General features: G+C 42.4%; 1 protein-coding gene across 3 annotated transcripts in view; it reads left to right on the top strand.

Annotated features, from left to right (window-relative positions):
- The window catches only part of ZNF532 (zinc finger protein 532), a 138,884-nt gene that overhangs the window by 102,187 nt on the left and 18,783 nt on the right, over positions 1–17,914 (top strand). For all 3 annotated transcript variants that reach the window (XM_011971701.1, XM_011971702.1, XM_011971700.1), the window contains one exon: positions 1,681–1,962. In XM_011971701.1, coding sequence (XP_011827091.1) covers positions 1,681–1,962 — 282 coding nt within the window. The remainder of the gene's footprint in view (positions 1–1,680; positions 1,963–17,914) is intronic.

The following is a 17,914-nucleotide window of genomic DNA, read 5'->3' as shown; positions in this document are numbered from 1 at the left end:
GACGGGGTTTCACCATATTAGCCAGGATGGTCTCGATCTCCTAACCTCGTGATCACCCGCCTCAGCCTCCCAAAGTGCTGGGATTACAGGCGTGAGCCGCTGCGCCTGGCCCGCCTCAGCCCCTGGTTTATGGGCCACTTGTGCTGTTGCCTGTTTGGGTAGACCTTGAGACTTCAGCCAGTGAGAAGATGATAGAACCCCTGTTTCCCTCTGGGGGAAAATGGTGTTGAAGAAGGTTAGCTAGTTCTTGGCACTGTTTAGAGAAGACCTTACCTTGAGAAAGTGTGATGGAGAGTGTCCTGAAGGAATGGCTGGCTTAGACATCCAAGAAGGAATGTGGAGCTGAGGTCTTTCAGTGTCAGTTTCTGTGACCCAGGGAAACTCGGATGTGTGGAAAGCCTCTTAGGAAAGATTTTTCATGTTGTCTTTCTGTAGGTTCAGGAATTCATGGTTTAACTGCAAGCCTGACTGCTAGTAAGAAGAGACGGCCCTATTCAAAGATAAATTTTATATTGTATACAGAGGCAAAGATTTTAGTTTTTGCTCTCCTCCACCCTGTTTTTTTGTTTTTGTTTTTAGTTTTTGAGACAGGGTCTTGCTCTGTTGCCCAGGCTAGAGTGCAGTGGCGTGATTATAGCTCACTGTAACCTTGAACTCCTGGGCTCAAGCAGTCCTCTTACCTCAGCCTTCTGAGTAACTGGAACTTCAGGCATGCACCACCATGCCCGGCTATTTCTTAATCTTTTTGTAGAGATGGAGTCTCTCTATTTGCCCAGACTGGTCTCAAACTCTAGGTCTCAAGTGATCCTCCTGCCTTGGCCTCCCAAAGTGTTGGAATTATAGGCGTGAGCCACTGCATTCACCCCATCCCTCTGTTTTTATTCCATGCTTTTAGACTACAAAACGAAAACCAAAGTGAGCTGGTCTTTAGAATCAAATTGCACTAATTTTACCCTTTTCAAATTTGAAATCCAGTGAGTTTAAGTTGAACATGGCTGTTCGTGGCTATTATGTTGATGAAAATAGATAGCTAAGCAGTTCAAAAAGACGTGAGTATCTAATGTGTGTAGTTCTCAAGCCTGGCTGCCATCAGGAAGAAAGGATGGGTCGGGATAGGTGTAAGGAGATGAAAATTACTGACAAAACCCAGCAAAAACCCAGATTGTTACAAGTATTCCAAGAATGTGAAAGGCGTGAAAAGAAAAAGGCTTGCTATTTACTAACGTGTTGATCTTAGATGTTTGCTCAAGTCAGTTTGTTCTAGTTGAATTCCTAATAATGTATTAGCCTATTGAAACATTTCCAGGCTGATGAGAAAGGAGAAGGTTGTTCTGAAATGGTTGGTTGTAGAGAGGCCTCACTCTGGGTTGTTACAGGAGGCTAAAGTACCAGGATTAATTTGTGTTCAATACAGAGGTCTTTCTTTAAAGAATTTTAAAATGGTATAAATATATAGGCCTTTAAAAAGCGTTTGGAAAGAGAAATACATAACTTGTAACAGACTTTTATCTCTTTTGAAGTGTATATTTAGCTTAGGTTTTTTTCTTTATATATTAAGAAATACTTCTGAATGAATATAAAATGGTATTGAAATGTGTACCACGTGTTAAGATAGCATACTTGTGCTTTCTTTTAGTGTTGTGATTTGTGATAGATATTTCTTTTCTTTTTATAATGTAGTCTATGCATGGAACATTGAAAAGTATTGAAGGGCCTCCAAACTTGGGTATAAACTTGCCTTTGAGCATTAAGCCTACAACTCAAAATTCAGCAAATCAGAACAAAGAGGACACCAAATCCATGAATGGGAAAGAGAAATTGGAAAAGAAATCTCCATCTCCTGTGAAAAAATCCATGGAAACCAAGAAAGTGGCCAGTCCTGGGTGGACGTGTTGGGAGTGTGACCGCCTCTTCATGCAGAGAGATGTGTACATATCCCACGTGAGGAAGGAGCACGGGAAGGTCAGTAAAGAATGAAAGCCGCTCCGGGTGAGTGCAAGAGAGGGCACTGGACTGGCAAGCTTCCAAGATGTGGGCTCTTGGCTTGGCTCTCTCAGTAATTAGTGGTGTGACCTTAAAAATCACTTGGTGTCTCTGTGTCTCAATTCTTTATCTGTAAAATGGACCTTTCCAAATCCTTCAGTCTTTAGTTTTCCTAGTCATTGCCTTCACACGCACTCCTCCAGACTGGTGTGCATGAATGTGGTAAGTTACCTACCACATTCATGTTTATAGCTTAGGAAAGAGAAATATAGTAAACCAAGGTTAAAGGCGTTTGAATTTACCTCTATCCCTGTACTAGCTAAGGGAGAAAGGAGCAGAGAAAGACAGTGGAAATGCTGAACACTGCCGGGAGCATTTGTGTAACTTACATGATTCTTCCTTGAGTTTGGTAGTGGGAAGAGGAACCACGTCCTTTTACTTCCAGTAGAAGCTCTGTAACTCAAGATCGCTGAAAAATCTGAGTCACATATGTATATCCTTTCTCTTATAAATAGTATATGTCTCCCACTGATAAGAAATTTTAAAAATACTTATGACTAGACCTAATAACATTAGCAAAATTATTTTTCAATATTATCTAATACTGTATTAAATACAATATTAGGCTGTATTGACATTTCCTGATTGTCTCAAAGTTGGTTTGTTATGGTCAGGATCCAAAAAGTCCACATATCACATTTGGTTGTTGTGTCATTATTTTATGTAGTCGTCCTTCCAGTTTATTTTTTAATGTACGGTTGATTTCTTAGAAAAATTGGATTGTTTGTCCTATATATAGGTTGTCCCTCACTTTACTAGATTTGGGTAATTGCTACTTTTTTTTTCTAACTTGCTGACACTAGGAACCAACATGGAATTTGCTACTTTTTTTTTTTTTTTTTTTTTTGAGAAAGTGTCTCACTTTATCGTCCAGGCTGAAATGCAGTGGCATGATCTCGGCTCACTGCAACCTCTGCCTCCTGGGTTCAAGCAATTCTCGTGCCTCAGCCTCCCAAGTAGCTGGGATTACAGATGTGCACCACCACGTTCAGCTAATTTTTTAATATTTTTAGTAAAGATGGGATTTCACCATGTTGGCCAGGCTGGTCTTGAACTCCTGGTCTCAGGCAGTCCACCCACTTTGGCCTTCCAAAGTGCTGGGATTACAGGCATGAGCCACTGTACCCAGCCAGAATTTGCTACTTTTTGACACCGTTCAACTTGTTCCTCTTTATCTCATATTCCTGGAATTTTGATTAGATTTGAATTTTTTAGATAAGCCTATGTCAGGTGGGCATGGTGGCTCATGCCTATAATCCCAGCACATTGGGAGGCCGAGGCAGTTACTTGAGCCCAGGAGTTCCAGGGTGCAGTGAACCATGATCATGCCACTGCACTCTAGCCTGGGCGATAGAGCAAGACCCTGTCTCAGAACCAAAAAACAACAAAAGAATATGTCATAGGTGCTGTATTCTTTTTGTATTTCATCATGAGGAACAGAATACCAGCTTGTCTCATTTGTAGTCCTAATACTGAGATTGATTAGTGGGTTCAGATACATGACATTTTTAAAGAAAGTCATCTTAGTGCTTTAACTTAAGCCAATAGAACAAAATAGTCATGCATAGTGAGCCTTTATAGAGAGTACATAGGAATTGTTTTGTGATTAGTATACACTACAGCCTTGAGGAGTTTGTTCTAGCAAATGTGCTAAGAACTGTTCTATAATCTCATTTATTTGTACTACTTGTTTGAGGTACTCATGAAACTGACATGTTTTACTTTGTGATTATCCAAATGGCCTGTGACTATGGCTGGATCACAATGTTCACAAATTGCAAAAAGATGTTTTTATTGTATTTGGTCTCACTACAGTATGTCTTGATATAAAAAGTAGTTACTTACAGAATATATTTGGCTTTAGTGGCACGTTGCTTATTTAATCATCTTAGTCTTAGGCTTTCCTGCTAGCATTGTACAGTGTTCATTGTAAATACTGGGTAGTTTTTAAGGAGCAATACTTTAATAATCTACAGTATAAATACACTGCCAGGGGTGCTGTCAGTCTGATGTGGTGGTTCTAGGGAGTCTTCACTTGGCACCCCTACCAGACTGCATAAGAGTCAAACAGGAGCTGGCCTTCGTCATCATCCGGTAGTCCAGTCCTTTCATTTCATGAGATTTCTGTAACTATCTTGTAACATTTCAGAACTCTTTTCCTTTTTTAAAAAAACTATCTTTATCTTACATAAGAGATAATGATTAGATCTAGGATATAAGAGGAGGAGATGATTTCAAAAAAGTTGGTGGGATGAAATGTAACACTGATTGAAAGCCTTTGCTCTGGACCTGCACAGAGATCCCACTCTGAATTGCATGTGTGTGCATGCTTGTGCCCTTGGTTTTGATGGAGATGTTCATCAGAATGGAAATGTTTGGCTTAGTAGGATTTTAGGATTAGCTTTGAAGGAGTTGAGGCCCTGCCTTTGGAATAAGGCACATCAGATTATATTGTAGTTTCAATCCTGTTCCCTCAGCCTCCTGAGAGAATGAAGGAGATGAGTGGGCAAGGAGAGGGGAGGAGCGTCTTCATAAGCTAGTGAAATGGATGGTGTTGAATGCGAGAGTTCCACCACGCCAAATCATACTGGAGCACCCACTTCCAAACACCCCTCTACAAGTTTCTTTTACCTATCTCCATTCATTTCTCCTTTCCTAGAATACTCAAGTCACCCAAACTTCAAAGCCCCTGTGCTGTCTTTTCTCTGTCTTCCTTCAGACAACCAGGCAAGCACCTTGCTGTCTGTATCTTTCCTTCCCATTTACCCTGGGCTTGCCACCTTATCACTGAACCCAGTTCTCTGGTGACCCCTTTGTTGTTAAGTCTGTTGGATGTGTTTCTGTCTTTACCTCCACTCACCTCACAGCAGTATTTCACATGATTAGAAGTTCTTTCTAAAAGCATTTTCTACCTTATTGGGAATACCACTCTCTCCTGGATTCTCTCTCCATTACTGGAACACCCATCAGGTTTCTGTCCTAGAAACATTTAACCTTCTCTTGGGAAAATTCAACCACTCTTATAACTTTGCTACTCGTGTTCAGTATATATACGGATAGCACCCACATCTGTGTCTCCATTTTAGTTGAAAAGTATTTCTTGAATTAATAGACCAAAAATGAGTTCTAATTTGGAAGACATCTAACTCCTCTTAGACTTAACCTCCTCTTCTTTAAAATGGTTACATGTTTAGTGATCTTCCAGTGTCCTGTGTTTAAGTACCTAGAGAACTGTATATGAGGTGATAAGTATTCTCTAATCCTATGGGCTTAAGATGTGATATCAATATGAAATACACTATACACATATAAGGGATCAAAAATTATATTTGGCTAAAGGTCTCAGGAGAGAATACAGTTTTACTTCCACCAGCCCAGAAGTTACTGTAAAGATCCAAATGTATTGGATTACCCAATGAAATATTATTATGCATTATGATAAATATGTCAGTGTTCTGAACCAGTGAACTTTGAATGTATACTTGATTTTAGTATCATAATTATGACTTAAAATACATATATATAAAATATAACTTGAGGAATAATCTAAATGCATTCTGCCAACCACAGTACAGTCATTACTTTAGTGTTATTGCTTCTAGTATGATTATTATTTTGATAAGGTTTGGAGTAAATATTTCAGGTTAGGAGTAAATTTAACTGGCATAAGTTAAAAATTTATGTCAAAATATTATAATTCACTGCTACTCATTTTAAATGGCTGTTTTGGTTTCGGTAATTGTTTTTGACCTTTCTTCCCCTTCTCAGTTCCCATCCAGCACTTTACTAAAAAGAAATATTTTGTATACAGTTCCATTTATTAAGTAAAGGTATTCAGTAGCTTTGTCTTTAAGATTCAGAACTGGCCGGGCCTGGTGGCTCACGCCTGTAATCCCAACACTTTGGGAGGCCAATGCAGGCAGGCGATCACTTGAGGTCAGGAGTTCGAGACCAGCCTGGCCAACATGACGAAAACCCATCTCTACTAAAAATACAAAAACGAGCCAGGCATGGTGGTGGGTGCCTTGTAATCCCAGCTACTTAGGAGGCTGAGACACGAGAATTGCTTAAACCCAGGAGGCAGAGGTTGCAGTGAGCCGAGATTGTGCCACTGCATTCCAGCCTGGGCAACAGAGCGAGACTCTGTGTCAAAAAAAAAAAAAAAGGAAAAAGAAAAAAAAAAGATACCAAAACCTAGTTCTGGCTCTGCTAGTTATTCAGTAGCTTTTCTATGTCTCTGATGCTCTTTTTAAAAAATGAATTGTCGCAGGCCGGGCGCGGTGGCTCAAGCCTGTAATCCCAGCACTTTGGGAGGCCGAGACGGGCGGATCACGAGGTCAGGAGATCGAGACCATCCTGGCAAACCCCGTCTCTACTTAAAAAATACAAAAAAAACCAGCCGGGCGAGGTGGCAGGCGCCTGTAGTCCCAGCTACTCGAGAGGCTGAGGCAGGAGAATGGCGTAAACCCGGGAGGTGGAGCTTGCAGTGAGCTGAGATCCGGCCACTGCACTCCAGCCTGGGTGACAGAGCGAGACTCCGTCTCAAAAAAAAAAAAAAAAAAAGAATTGTCAGTATCTACTTTCAGTGGTTTTTAAACTTTTTTCCAGTTATTTGTCGTAATCTAATATCAAGTCAAATACTTTTTAAAAAATGGACAGATATTCAGTGCATATTATTCAGATATTAAAGGCATAATCATCTTAAAACCTACAATTTGCTGAATTACTACTTTAGCTATTTAAAAAAGAAAAATAGTTAAAGCAGCAGCATTTTAAGAAGTTCTTGTTACAGAAATTCTATATACAGAAAGCAGTAAAAAACTGATCAGTTTCTCTTTTTAAAGTTTTTTCTCAAATGCTTATGTATTGTCTAATTTTTATTGCACTTTCTAAAGTTGGTATTATTGTTTTGTTATGGCCAGATTTTAGCTGTCCTTGTAAATAGTGAAGTCTTTGAGGGCAAGTTGTATATCCATTTTATTATTACAGTCTTCTATGGCTTACAGCATTGTGCCTTGCAGAGTATCTCTGGGGTCACTGATTGAAGCAGTTCTCTTTAGATTGTTACTTGCACATATGGCAAGGGGCTTTGTGTTAGTCACAGATACACACAAGTTGCAGTCTAGGTTCAGGTACCTAACTAGCTTTCTAACCACAGAAATCCCCCTTGTAACTTCCTGCTTCCCCTTTGTAATTAATCTTGTGGGAAGATACTTTGACACTATGCATAGAACCTGTGTCTCATCATTTTTTCACTCACTAATCTGAACATCCATTCTTTATTCTTGCCTGCAACAGTACTTAATGTTGACTTTCTACTTCCATCACTTCTTCTGCATTTATTAGTTGGAACTCCACTGCAAAGATGAGCTCAGTTTTATATTTACAGCTGTATGCATTTATGAATGTTTATTTTATCCAATGGGTTGGAATCCATTGCTATCATTATTATTATTATTATTATTATTATTATTTTTGCTTAAATGGTCCTAGATGTGGCCATTGGGAATTGCTTTCATTTGGCCCCTGTGTCTTCTGGACAAGCATCCTTTCTGAGGACTTTCTGGTGTCATAGTATGTTCCTGGTTCGTCTTTTATTTTCCCTGCCCTAGCCCTGCAGTCAACCATTTCTTCTGGGAGCCTGGATCTTTTTCTAGAGAATGATAGCAAACATGTTTTAAAGAGGTTCTATATCTGTATTTTGATCATCACTTAGCATGGGAAACTATAATTGGGGAAATGGTAGGTAGAAGAAAGTAATAAGCTTCAAAGTGGCTCCTCAGTTATTTAGTGTGAGGTAGTGATGTATTTGGCTATTAATGGATTTTTATCAGATGCTTTGAGTTAAAGTTAGAACGCACCAAAGCTTGTGAAATATATTCAAATATTGGAAGGTATATTTAATAGAGATATTTTGTAGAATGTGAAGAAAGAGGACAGGCATAGGTCATTGTTTTCAGGAAAGTTATGTTTATATTTGGCCAAGAGAAGGCAAAGCTGTTTAATTCCTGCTTTGCTTTCTCCAACGAAAATGGAATCAGGGCCAGGTGCGGTGGTTCACGCCTGTAATCCCAGCACTTTGGGAGGCTGAGGCGGGATCACAAGGTCAGGAGATCAAGACCATCCTGGCCAACATGGTGAAACCCCATCTCTACTAAAAATACAAAAATTAGCTGGGCATGGTGGCGGGCGCCTGTAATCCCAGCTACTCAAGTGGCTGAGGCAGGAGAATCGCTTGAACCCGGGAGGCAGAGGTTGCAGTGAGCCGAGATTGTGCCACTGCACTCCAGCCTGGGCAACAAGAGCGAAACTGCACCTCAAAAAAAAAAAAAAAAAAGAAAAAAGAAAAACAAAAGAAAATGGAATCAATGTGATTAAGGGTGAATTGATGTCCCAGAATGACAGCAAGCCTCTAAGAAATGGTTTAGCCAATATAAATAAATTTGCTTTTCCATCTGTATCTGTCTGTCTGTCTTATATGTTTGTATGTCTCTCTCTCTGTCTCTCTCTCTCTCTCAACAGGGTCTCTGTTGCCCAAGCTGGAGTACAGTGGTATGGTCATGGTTCACTGCAGCCTCGACCTCCCTGGCTCAAGTAATCCTCCCGCCTCAGCTTCCCAGGTAGCTGGGACCACAGGCATGGCACCACTGTGCTTGGCTAATTTTTTTTTTTAATTTTTGTTTTTTGTTTTTTTGAGATGGAGTTTCGCTCTTGTTGCCCGAGCTGGAGTGCAACTGCACGATCTCAGCTCACTGCAACCTCTACCTTCTGGGTTCAAGCCTCATTCTCCTGCCTCAGCATCCCCAGTAGCTGGGATTACAGGCACACGCTGCCATGCCCAGCTAATTTTTGTATTTTTAGTAGAGACGGGGTTTCACCATGTTGGCCAGCCTGTTCTTGAACTCGTGACCTCGTGATCCACCTGCCTTGGCCTCCCAAAAGTGCTGGGATTACAGGCATGAGCCACTCCACTTGGCCTTTTGTATTTTTAGTAGTGATGGGGTTTTGCCATGTTGGTTGGCCAGACTTGTCTCGAACCCCTGACCTCAGGCGATCCACCTGCCTTGGCCTCCCGAAGTGCTGGCATGAGCCATTGTGCCCGGCCTGCTTGGCTGATTTAAAAATTTTTTTTTGTAGAGTTGAAGTCTTCTGATGCCCAGGCTGGTCTTGAACTCCTGAGCTCAAGTGATCCTCTCATCTTGGCCTCCCAAAGTGTTAGGATTACAGGTGTGAGCCATTGCTCTGGGCCACTTTTCCATCTTTACATGGGGTGAAAGGAGATTGCAAATATATGCATGTCGTGGAGAATGAGCTGTGGCCAGATATCCTGCTTGTGTGAGAGGAGAAGGTTGCGTAGATTCTGAAAATTTCAGATAAAGTCTGTCTGAACTTACTGAGCGCAGCCATTTCAGGGAACAGATGGTGAAGTAGCTGGTTTTTGCCTGAGCACTGGGGAAAAGAACTAGGCGAAGACTAAAAACATGTGATTGCGAATCAATCTCTTTTTCTTTACAGAGGGACCAGTTGGTAGGTGGACTAACCCTCTGGACAGAAACTGGGTTTCAGCAAAACTGTTGACAGATTCTGTCTGTTCTGATACTGTACAGTGTAGTGCAGGAGGGCCTGAATGAAATACTGCATGGATAGCTGGCTCATGGCTCACTGCCTTGTTGGAGAGAAAGCTTCCATCTCGGATCAGATTTTCCTCAGTCTTTCTGAAGAGAAGCTGGGAGGGATTTTACAAGGCAGATCTTAAATGCAGAGCTTTTCACTTAAACAACAACAAAAAATAAAAGTAGACCGATATTATGTGAGATAGATATGGCTAAGTTCTATGAAAAAGTATTCTGTCTTTATTTGACTGTTTTGCTACAACCCATCCTTTTTTGTGGCTGCTGAGGTAGCATTCATACCAAGGAGAGCTAACACCCTTCCTTTGGCTTGGCAACATAATCTAGCTAGCGGTTCCCCAAATTGGAGTGTGCATCAGAATTAACTGGAGGGCTTGTTCAGCTAGTTGCTGGCCTCCACCCCAGAGCTTCTGATTCAGCAGGTCTGGGATGGAACCCGGTCATTTGCATTTCTGACAAGCCCCAGCTGATGCTGATGCTGCTCATCTTGGGACCATACTTTGCGAACTACTTGCTTAGTCTGTGTGGCAGTACAATCCCCCAAAGCCCATTGATTTATCCAATAAAAGTTCGTTTCTGGCACATACAGAGTTTGCATTTCTCCGGGGCAGTCATCCCTTCCACCGGTAACTCAGTGATCAAGGCTGTTTCTTTCAGCCCCATTGTCTTAACGTAGGTGTTACTGAAAAACAGACTGGAGAGTCATGCCTGGTCTTTACACGCTGGTCATTCTGGGTGTGATGCACAACACATGTCATTGGCCAGAATGAACTATGTGAGCAGCCCCAAATATATTCCCCCGTGTACCGCAAAGGGGAGGGAATGACAAGTACTATTTGCCACCTGCAGTAAGGTGGCCACAGTGAATCTAAACAATGGGAAGGGTTCCATTGCACCAATTTAAGATGGATGCTGACAACTAGCAGAGGAGGGTAAGCAGAATGCTGAGAGTCTAGAAACAGCGGCAGGAGGAAGAGAGAAGTTGGGGTTAAAGGGAGCTTTGATAGCTGTCTTCAGATAGATGTCCTCTGTGTGAGGACCAGCATGTGATAATTCCAGACCAGCTGGGGCCATGCGTGAGTGAAATGTCTGCCTACCTGTTGCTGAAAGTATTCAGGGAGTGGCCAAATGCTCACTTGTAAAACAATGGAATAGAATGGATTCTAGGGTTGGCTGGGCACAGTGGCTCACGCCTGTAATCCCAGCACTTTTGGGAGGCTGAGGTGGGTGTATCATTTGAGGTCAGGAGTTCGAGACTAAAATGGCCAATATGGTGAAACCCCACCTCATGATGGCAGGCATCTGTGTAGTCCCAGCTACTCGGGAGGCTGAGGCAGGAGAGTTGGTTGAACCCAGGAGGTATAGATTGCAGTGAGCCGAGATTGCGCCTCTGCACTCCAGCCTGAATGACAGAGCGAGACTGCGTCTAAAGAAAAAAAATGGATTCTAGGGCCAGTGTGACCTTTCTCCTCGGACACTGGAATGAAAGGAAACTACCAGTGGTAGTCCATGTAGTAGCCATTGCTGGTGTGAGGTGGATATTTTAAACCAGTCACAGTCTAAAAGTCATTCCATGGACTAACCAAGTCTCTGTAGAAAGCATTTGGTTTTACAGTTAATCTACTTTGTGGCTCAAACAGAACTTCTGGGAAGAAGTCCTTGTCCGCAGGAAGGCTGCGGGGGAGCAGTGAGCCTGACTCGGTGGCTGCGCACGAGAATCACCTGGAGAGCCTACGGCCCAGCACACGTGTGCTCCCTAGACCAGCTAATTGGCATCACCAGGGATGGGACCTGGCCCTGGCATTCTTAAAGCTTCCAGGTGATTCCGGGGTTGCGGCAGGGCCGGGAGCACTCATAGCACCTGGGTTCTGCCGCGCACCTGTCCTTGCTGCTGACGCTCATTGCTGCGGCCCTCACTGTGGCTGCTGTAGCACCGACACACCTTTGCTGAGTTTATGTTTTGGGGAAGGCTGATCCTAAGTGTATTTGTTTAAAGACTCCACCCAACGTTCACTCTTGGTTTAAAGACTCCACCCAATGTTCACTCTTGGTGGTGAAGGCAGGGGACACGACTCTCTGGACGTTAGAGATTACAGCATTAGTAAGTAGAGGAATAGCTGGGCCATAAGTCGGTTCGATATAATTTAAAGCCTGATTATAAATGATTTTAGGATGTCTTAATGTGATTTGGTGATTTGGAATACTTGCTATTATGTAGCCTTTTCCATTCTGAAATTCACTTTCAGTTCACTCAGAGATGTAGGTGAAAGACAGACAGCAGTGGCAGTGAAGGAAAGTGGGAGAATGAAAGGATCAAAGTGTGGAGAGATGAGCAGGCCACTGAGGCAGGTGTGCTGCTGTTACTTTTGAAAAGAATTGCAAGGCAATCAGCTTGCATTTCCCAGTTTGGGACCACCATGCTTAGTCAGATTCACTGTGGAGCTTCACAGAGACTCTCACTTGCACAGTGTTGAACAGAAAAGAAAAGTATATGTGTGTGTGTGTGTATGTATATGTATATAAATTTTTTAAGTGCCCACCTGGCCGGGTGCAGTGGTTCACGCCTGTAATCCTAACACTTTCAGAGGCTGAGGCAGGAGGACTGCTAGAGCCCAGGGCTTGAGGCCGCAGTGAGCCGTAGTCCTGTCACTGCACTCCAGTGTGGGCAACAGAATGAGACCCTGTCTCAAAAAAAAAAAAAAAAAGGAAAAATTTTTAGAAGTGCTCACCCACACAACCTGGAACCTAGCCATGCGTATGAAATGTGTGGTAGGGCATAATTTCTCCTCTTAATCTCCCTGAAACTTCTTTAGAGAACTTTGTGAAATAAAGAAAACATTAATCTCCGTGTTGTTTCTGTCTTCCTGCTGTACTGTGGTGATGGCCATTAGTTAAGGGGATGAAAATACTGAAATACTATCTAGTTTGCATAGTTCATTACCAGATGGTTTCATTTTCATTCTTTTACTGTTAGAGTTCATCCTGTTGTCATTAGGCATGCCTTACTACAAAGTCTCTTATTTAATCTAAATGTAGAGAGATAATAGATTTTTATCCTTCTAAAACTCATCTTTTAGCTATGGTGACTTTGACTTCCTGCCAAAATCCTGTTACCCTAGCAACAGGTAAAATTAAAAAAAAAAAAAAAAAGTTTCTCCTATCTTTTTTGGCTTAGAACTTATATGTGATCTCTCAAGGTTTTAGCAGAAGTATCTTTAAATCAGCTGCATGTTCTCTTCTATCTCTGGTTGACTGTTAGAGAATGATGGCTTTTCACTTGATTCTGCATTTGTGTCACATGTGATTAAAAGGCACATAAGTTAGAGTTTGTATATTCATGCTAGAAATGTACATCACTGCTGGCTTTATGAAACTTATTTTTCATCAGTTTTGGCCACTGGAATTGATATTTTGTGTGTGTGTGTGTGTGTGTGTGTGTGTGTGTGTTTTTTTTTTTTTTTTTTTTTTGAGACAGAGTCTTGCTCTGTTGCCCAGGCTGGAATGCAGTGGCGTGATCATAGCTCATTGCAACCTCACACTCCGGGTCATGAGCAGTCTGCCAACCTCAGCCTCCTGAGTAGCAGGGACTACAGGTGACCACTGCTGTGCTCAGCTAATTTTTATTGATTTTCATTTTTTTGTAGGGAGTTGGGGGCAGAGGGAGTTGTCCGTCTTTGTTGCCCTGGCTGGTCTCAAACTCCTGGCCTCAAGTGATCCTCCAGCCTCAGCCTCCCAAAGTGCCAGGATTACAGATGTGAGCCATCACACCTGGCCTATACTTTTATTATATTCTAAATATTTTTCTTATGTGTAATTATATGTATCTTATATGTAATATATATTTCTTATACTATATAAATCTATAATTCTTTTTAATACCAATTTTATTTTTATTACAATTTATATTTTATTAGTTTGATATTTTATTAATATGGTTTACTATATGTAGTTTTCTAAAGTCCACTTGATTTAATAAAAACCTTTTTTAATGTAAGGCTATAAATGTGTTGTAAAAAGGATGTTGAAAATATTTGGTTCAGAGCATATTAAAATACATACTGAACTACTGGTGATTTTGGTAGCTCGTGGCTAACTTGGAAGGTGGGGTGTTAAGGATGCTGGGGCTAACCCTGTCTGAGGGATTACCCTACTTACTATCTCATTGCAGCAGGCTCCTGAGGGGAGACAGTTACGAATCCCACTTTCAGGTGAGGAAATGAAGCCTGAGAAAGGTTCAGTAACTTACCCCGGGGTTCTGCAGCCTGGCAGAAGCAGATTTCTAGCCCAGACTCCGCAGTTTGCACAGCATGAAAGCTGACATTTCAAAAGCTGCTTAATTTTAGTCTCCTTGAATCTTTTTCAGTATAGATGTGGGACAGTTAGCAAATATGACCTTCCATCCAGTTTTTATTTCTGCTTTTGATGTAGTCGTTTTCATTTAGGTGTTCGATCTTGGTTAAAGTTGGTTATGCCATCGTTAACTGGACATATGTGTGTAGTTCTGGAAGACTGAGTGTCGTGGTTTTGCATTCCTTAGCTGGGGCCTGGTGCTTTACTGGAATTACTTGCAGTTGCTGTTAACAGCACCATGGTGTTGTTAATTAATCGGGCAAATCTTCCTGCAGAATTATGAAATGTTTTAGAGTGGCTTGAATTTAGCAGTTGCCTGGGATGTATCTGGGGGCTGCATGGATTGTAGCAGGGCCTAAGCCTCATGAGGGACAGAGCCTCTTCCTGCAGAGTCTCGAAAATCTGGAGAAATGCACCAGAGAGAGGCCCCTTCTTGACTCCAGGAGTTATCTTAAAGCAGAGGCTCTCAAGGGAGAGAGCACAATTAGAATCAGGTTTTTTTTTTTTTTTTGAGTCTGGTTGTGGGGGTTTGAGATGTGGAGAAGTGGGTAGGACCTGGGTAGGAGTGAAGTCTATTTTTAAATTTCTCTAGATAATTGTGTTACCTTCACACTCACATACGTTCCCTCCTACTCTCCTACCCTCTCTCTTCTCCTTGAGAAGTTCTGCTGTAAAGGGATTAAGCTGAGAGATCAGCTATTTAGGGGATTTTGCTCTTAATGCTGGAGAGTTTATAAAAGCTGCCTCACAGGAAGATGAGATTGGAGAAGAATTTCAGTTTAGGTGTTACATATTTTTAAGAATAGCTAGAAAAAACATGAATTTTTACTTTGGGTATTATCTTTCATTTAAAATGTTTATCTTAAAATTGCTTGCCTTGGTGTTTATAATTTGTTTCTAAATTATATTTTATAACTATTATGTGTTTTAGCAAACCTGTTTATTTTTGGATCATGAACAAGAATCTGGAAAGCCCCAAGCTTGCCCCAGTACCAGGCAGTTTTCACTGAACTGAAACAAACTGAAAGATACAAAGAAGGAACCATAAGGTTTGCCCTCTTAAATTGAAAGAAAATGAAATGACGAGTGACCAGTTTCCATTTCTAAAATTTACTGATTATTTTTCCATTAGGGACAGAAAAATAAATCCTTTCAAGACAGACTAACACAGTGTTTTGAAAATGTGACACAAATAAGACTGTAAAATATTAGTCCACATCTTGTATATAGCCAGAAAAGGTGTTTTTTCTTTTTTTTTTTTTCCAGGTTCTTATGAAGATGTGCTCTTTAGTGCAATGTGTTGGTGCCCGGTCAGATGTCTGTCTGTCGGAGGCATTTTTCTGTAAACTCACCCGAGGTTGCTATAAACAAGGTTGAAGGGCTATAAATGTGTATTTATATATGTCCCGTTATGTGGTCTGAGGAAAAAGCTGTGGCTTTATTAACCCTTTTTATTGTTACGGTGTGCACCTTATGACACTGCATGAGAGTATATTAATGTACATCCCATTGGATATTAAGTATAAAAACCCCACATCGAACGATGTGCAATGAAATTATTAACACAAAGTAATAGTAAGGCAAAGGTGTTGAGTCCAGTAATCAGGTCAGTGGGCTTCTTTCTGAAAGTCTGCTAGGATTTAGGGACTGGTGGTCCCAGGGGAGGGTCCTCAACAGAACCCATTGTCAGATAACAAAGCTTTCCCTGATAGATAGATAGTGTGACTGTCATAGGCGGCCTTGGAGCCCTCCGTGATCTCACCCTGCCTCCTTTTCCACCCCTCCTCCCCCGGACCCCTGCCCATGCTTGTTGCAGCAATGCAGAGCTGCTTGCAGTTTCCTGACATGCCACATTCTTCCTTGTCTTTGTTACTTTCTGTTCCTTTTGCCTGGACATGCCTTTCCTTGCCGCATTGCCTGCCTGTGAGCTAGTTGTGGCCAGCAGGTCTCTCCATCCCCACTCTGCCCGCTGTGCACCCTTCCGCGCACCTGTGGCTGCCTCTACCATACCTTTTTTTCTGCCGTTGTTCAACAGATTATAATCTCCTCAAGGGCATGGAGAGCCTGGCAAGTTAGAGTCAGAGCTCAGTAAAAACCGTGGAAGGAATTAATCGAAATGCACGGCATTCGGTCTCCCATGGCCTGCTGGGTTGCTGAGGCTGCTTCAGACCTCAGTTTGGCTGAGGACTGGCTGTAGCTACTTACTCTCACCACTTTTTATTACTATAGATTTGCACCTTCTACCTTGCTGCACGGCAGTTGCAAGCCTTTGGCCAGAATTGCCGGCTGAAAGGGAGTGGTTCAGTGCAGGCTCATTAAACATGTGTTAGAAAAAATCATTTACAGCACTTGAGCGGTGGATACCAAGCTGTATCTTTGCGCACAAAGTACAGCACATATGGTACTCGTCTCTGAAAAATCAGTACCCTACAAGGCATGCAGGCAATAACGGGTTAGAACATGGTGCTTAAGAACACCACAGTGACTAAGATGTTTACAGATACTTCAGACATTTGTAGTTCATTGCCTACAGGGCTGCTGTTATTTTGGAGGCCAAGGAAGATATTTCCTTCCCTGGCTTTTCCTGTTTATCTCTAAGGGGCCCAGAAGGTAGAGGCTCCCTTGACACTGGGCTGGTGCTGTTGCTGAGACAGGAAAAATAAGAGACTTGGTGCCTGTCTCTGTGTGCTTTGGGAGAATATACCAGGACTTCCTGGCCAAAAATATTTCGGATTAAAAACATTCCCATAGGCAGAGACTAAGCTCCCTCACTGTCACAGACAAGCACCTTCCTTCCAGCTCGGCTTCCAGTGCCCATGGCTGCAGCGAGTCTAGCTCCTCGCCCCTCTCTTCCTTTTGGCTTGGGGATTGGGTTCTGCTGTCTCACTGTGGTGCTCCCATACCTGGAAGCTTACTGATGGCAAAGCCTTGGCTTCTTGCAGACCCAGGCCAGTGCCTTCCCGAACCTTCTCCCTTGTCCTCTCTCAATCTGAAGTCCCTTCTTGGGACCCAGGGATCCCCCCCGTCCCTGGAATCCGTGGCAGGCAGAGTGCAGACATAGATCCCTTGGGGTGGCGGGGCGGGGAGGAGTTTCGTATCTCTCATGCCTTGAAGAACCCAGATTTGCACTGATACTAGGTTTCTTCATTGAATCGGTGCTGAAAAGGGTGGTTTGTCTCTGTTGCATTGGTCCAGTGTTGTGATTCTACTGCAGTGCCTGGTGAGGCTGTTATGGACTTGGCCTAGAATGCAACTGTCGTTTGTAATTTGTTTAGGAAAATATGTTCCTTAATCCAACTGGCAGACTAGATTTCAGATTTTAAGAATTTAGGACATGATTCCGTCTGTAAATTGACATTACCTTGAAACCCAAAACAACTAGAAAATAATTTAGCCACAGATGGGGACATCAAAGGAAATAAGAGGCCATTCCCGGGCTTGGTTGAATGAATAAGGACTTGTAAGATAGACAGCACCAGAAGGTAACTGAGAGGAAGGAGATGCTCGCTCACTTTAGTTTTAAGTTGGGAAAACTTCAGACCCAGAGGGACTGCAGGACTTTTTGCAGAGCACTTTAGCCCTTGTGCCTGAGCCTCGGGGTGTGGGCTTTTCCACAGCTACCCTGAGTTGTGAGTGAGAACACACCCTTACTGCTTGGCAGGAGGAGAGCTGGGACCTGGGGTGAGACCAGCACAGAGGAAAGTTCTGTCCAGTCTGCCAAATCCAGCAAGTCCGCATTAATGTCCAGTTGGAAGGGTGGTTCAGGGAGGAAGACGGGCTGCACTCTCATACCCTTTCTTCATGTGTCCTCAAAACCAGTCATTGCAGCACCACAATCAACACCGACATGGAGCACAGAGGAGCATCTTCATCGCTGCCTGGCAGCTTGG

The sequence above is a fragment of the Mandrillus leucophaeus genome, unplaced genomic scaffold (assembly GCF_000951045.1).
Source record: "Mandrillus leucophaeus isolate KB7577 unplaced genomic scaffold, Mleu.le_1.0 Scaffold124, whole genome shotgun sequence".
NCBI classification, from domain to species: domain Eukaryota; kingdom Metazoa; phylum Chordata; class Mammalia; order Primates; family Cercopithecidae; genus Mandrillus; species Mandrillus leucophaeus.
This window is presented reverse-complemented; position numbering and strand designations above follow the sequence as displayed.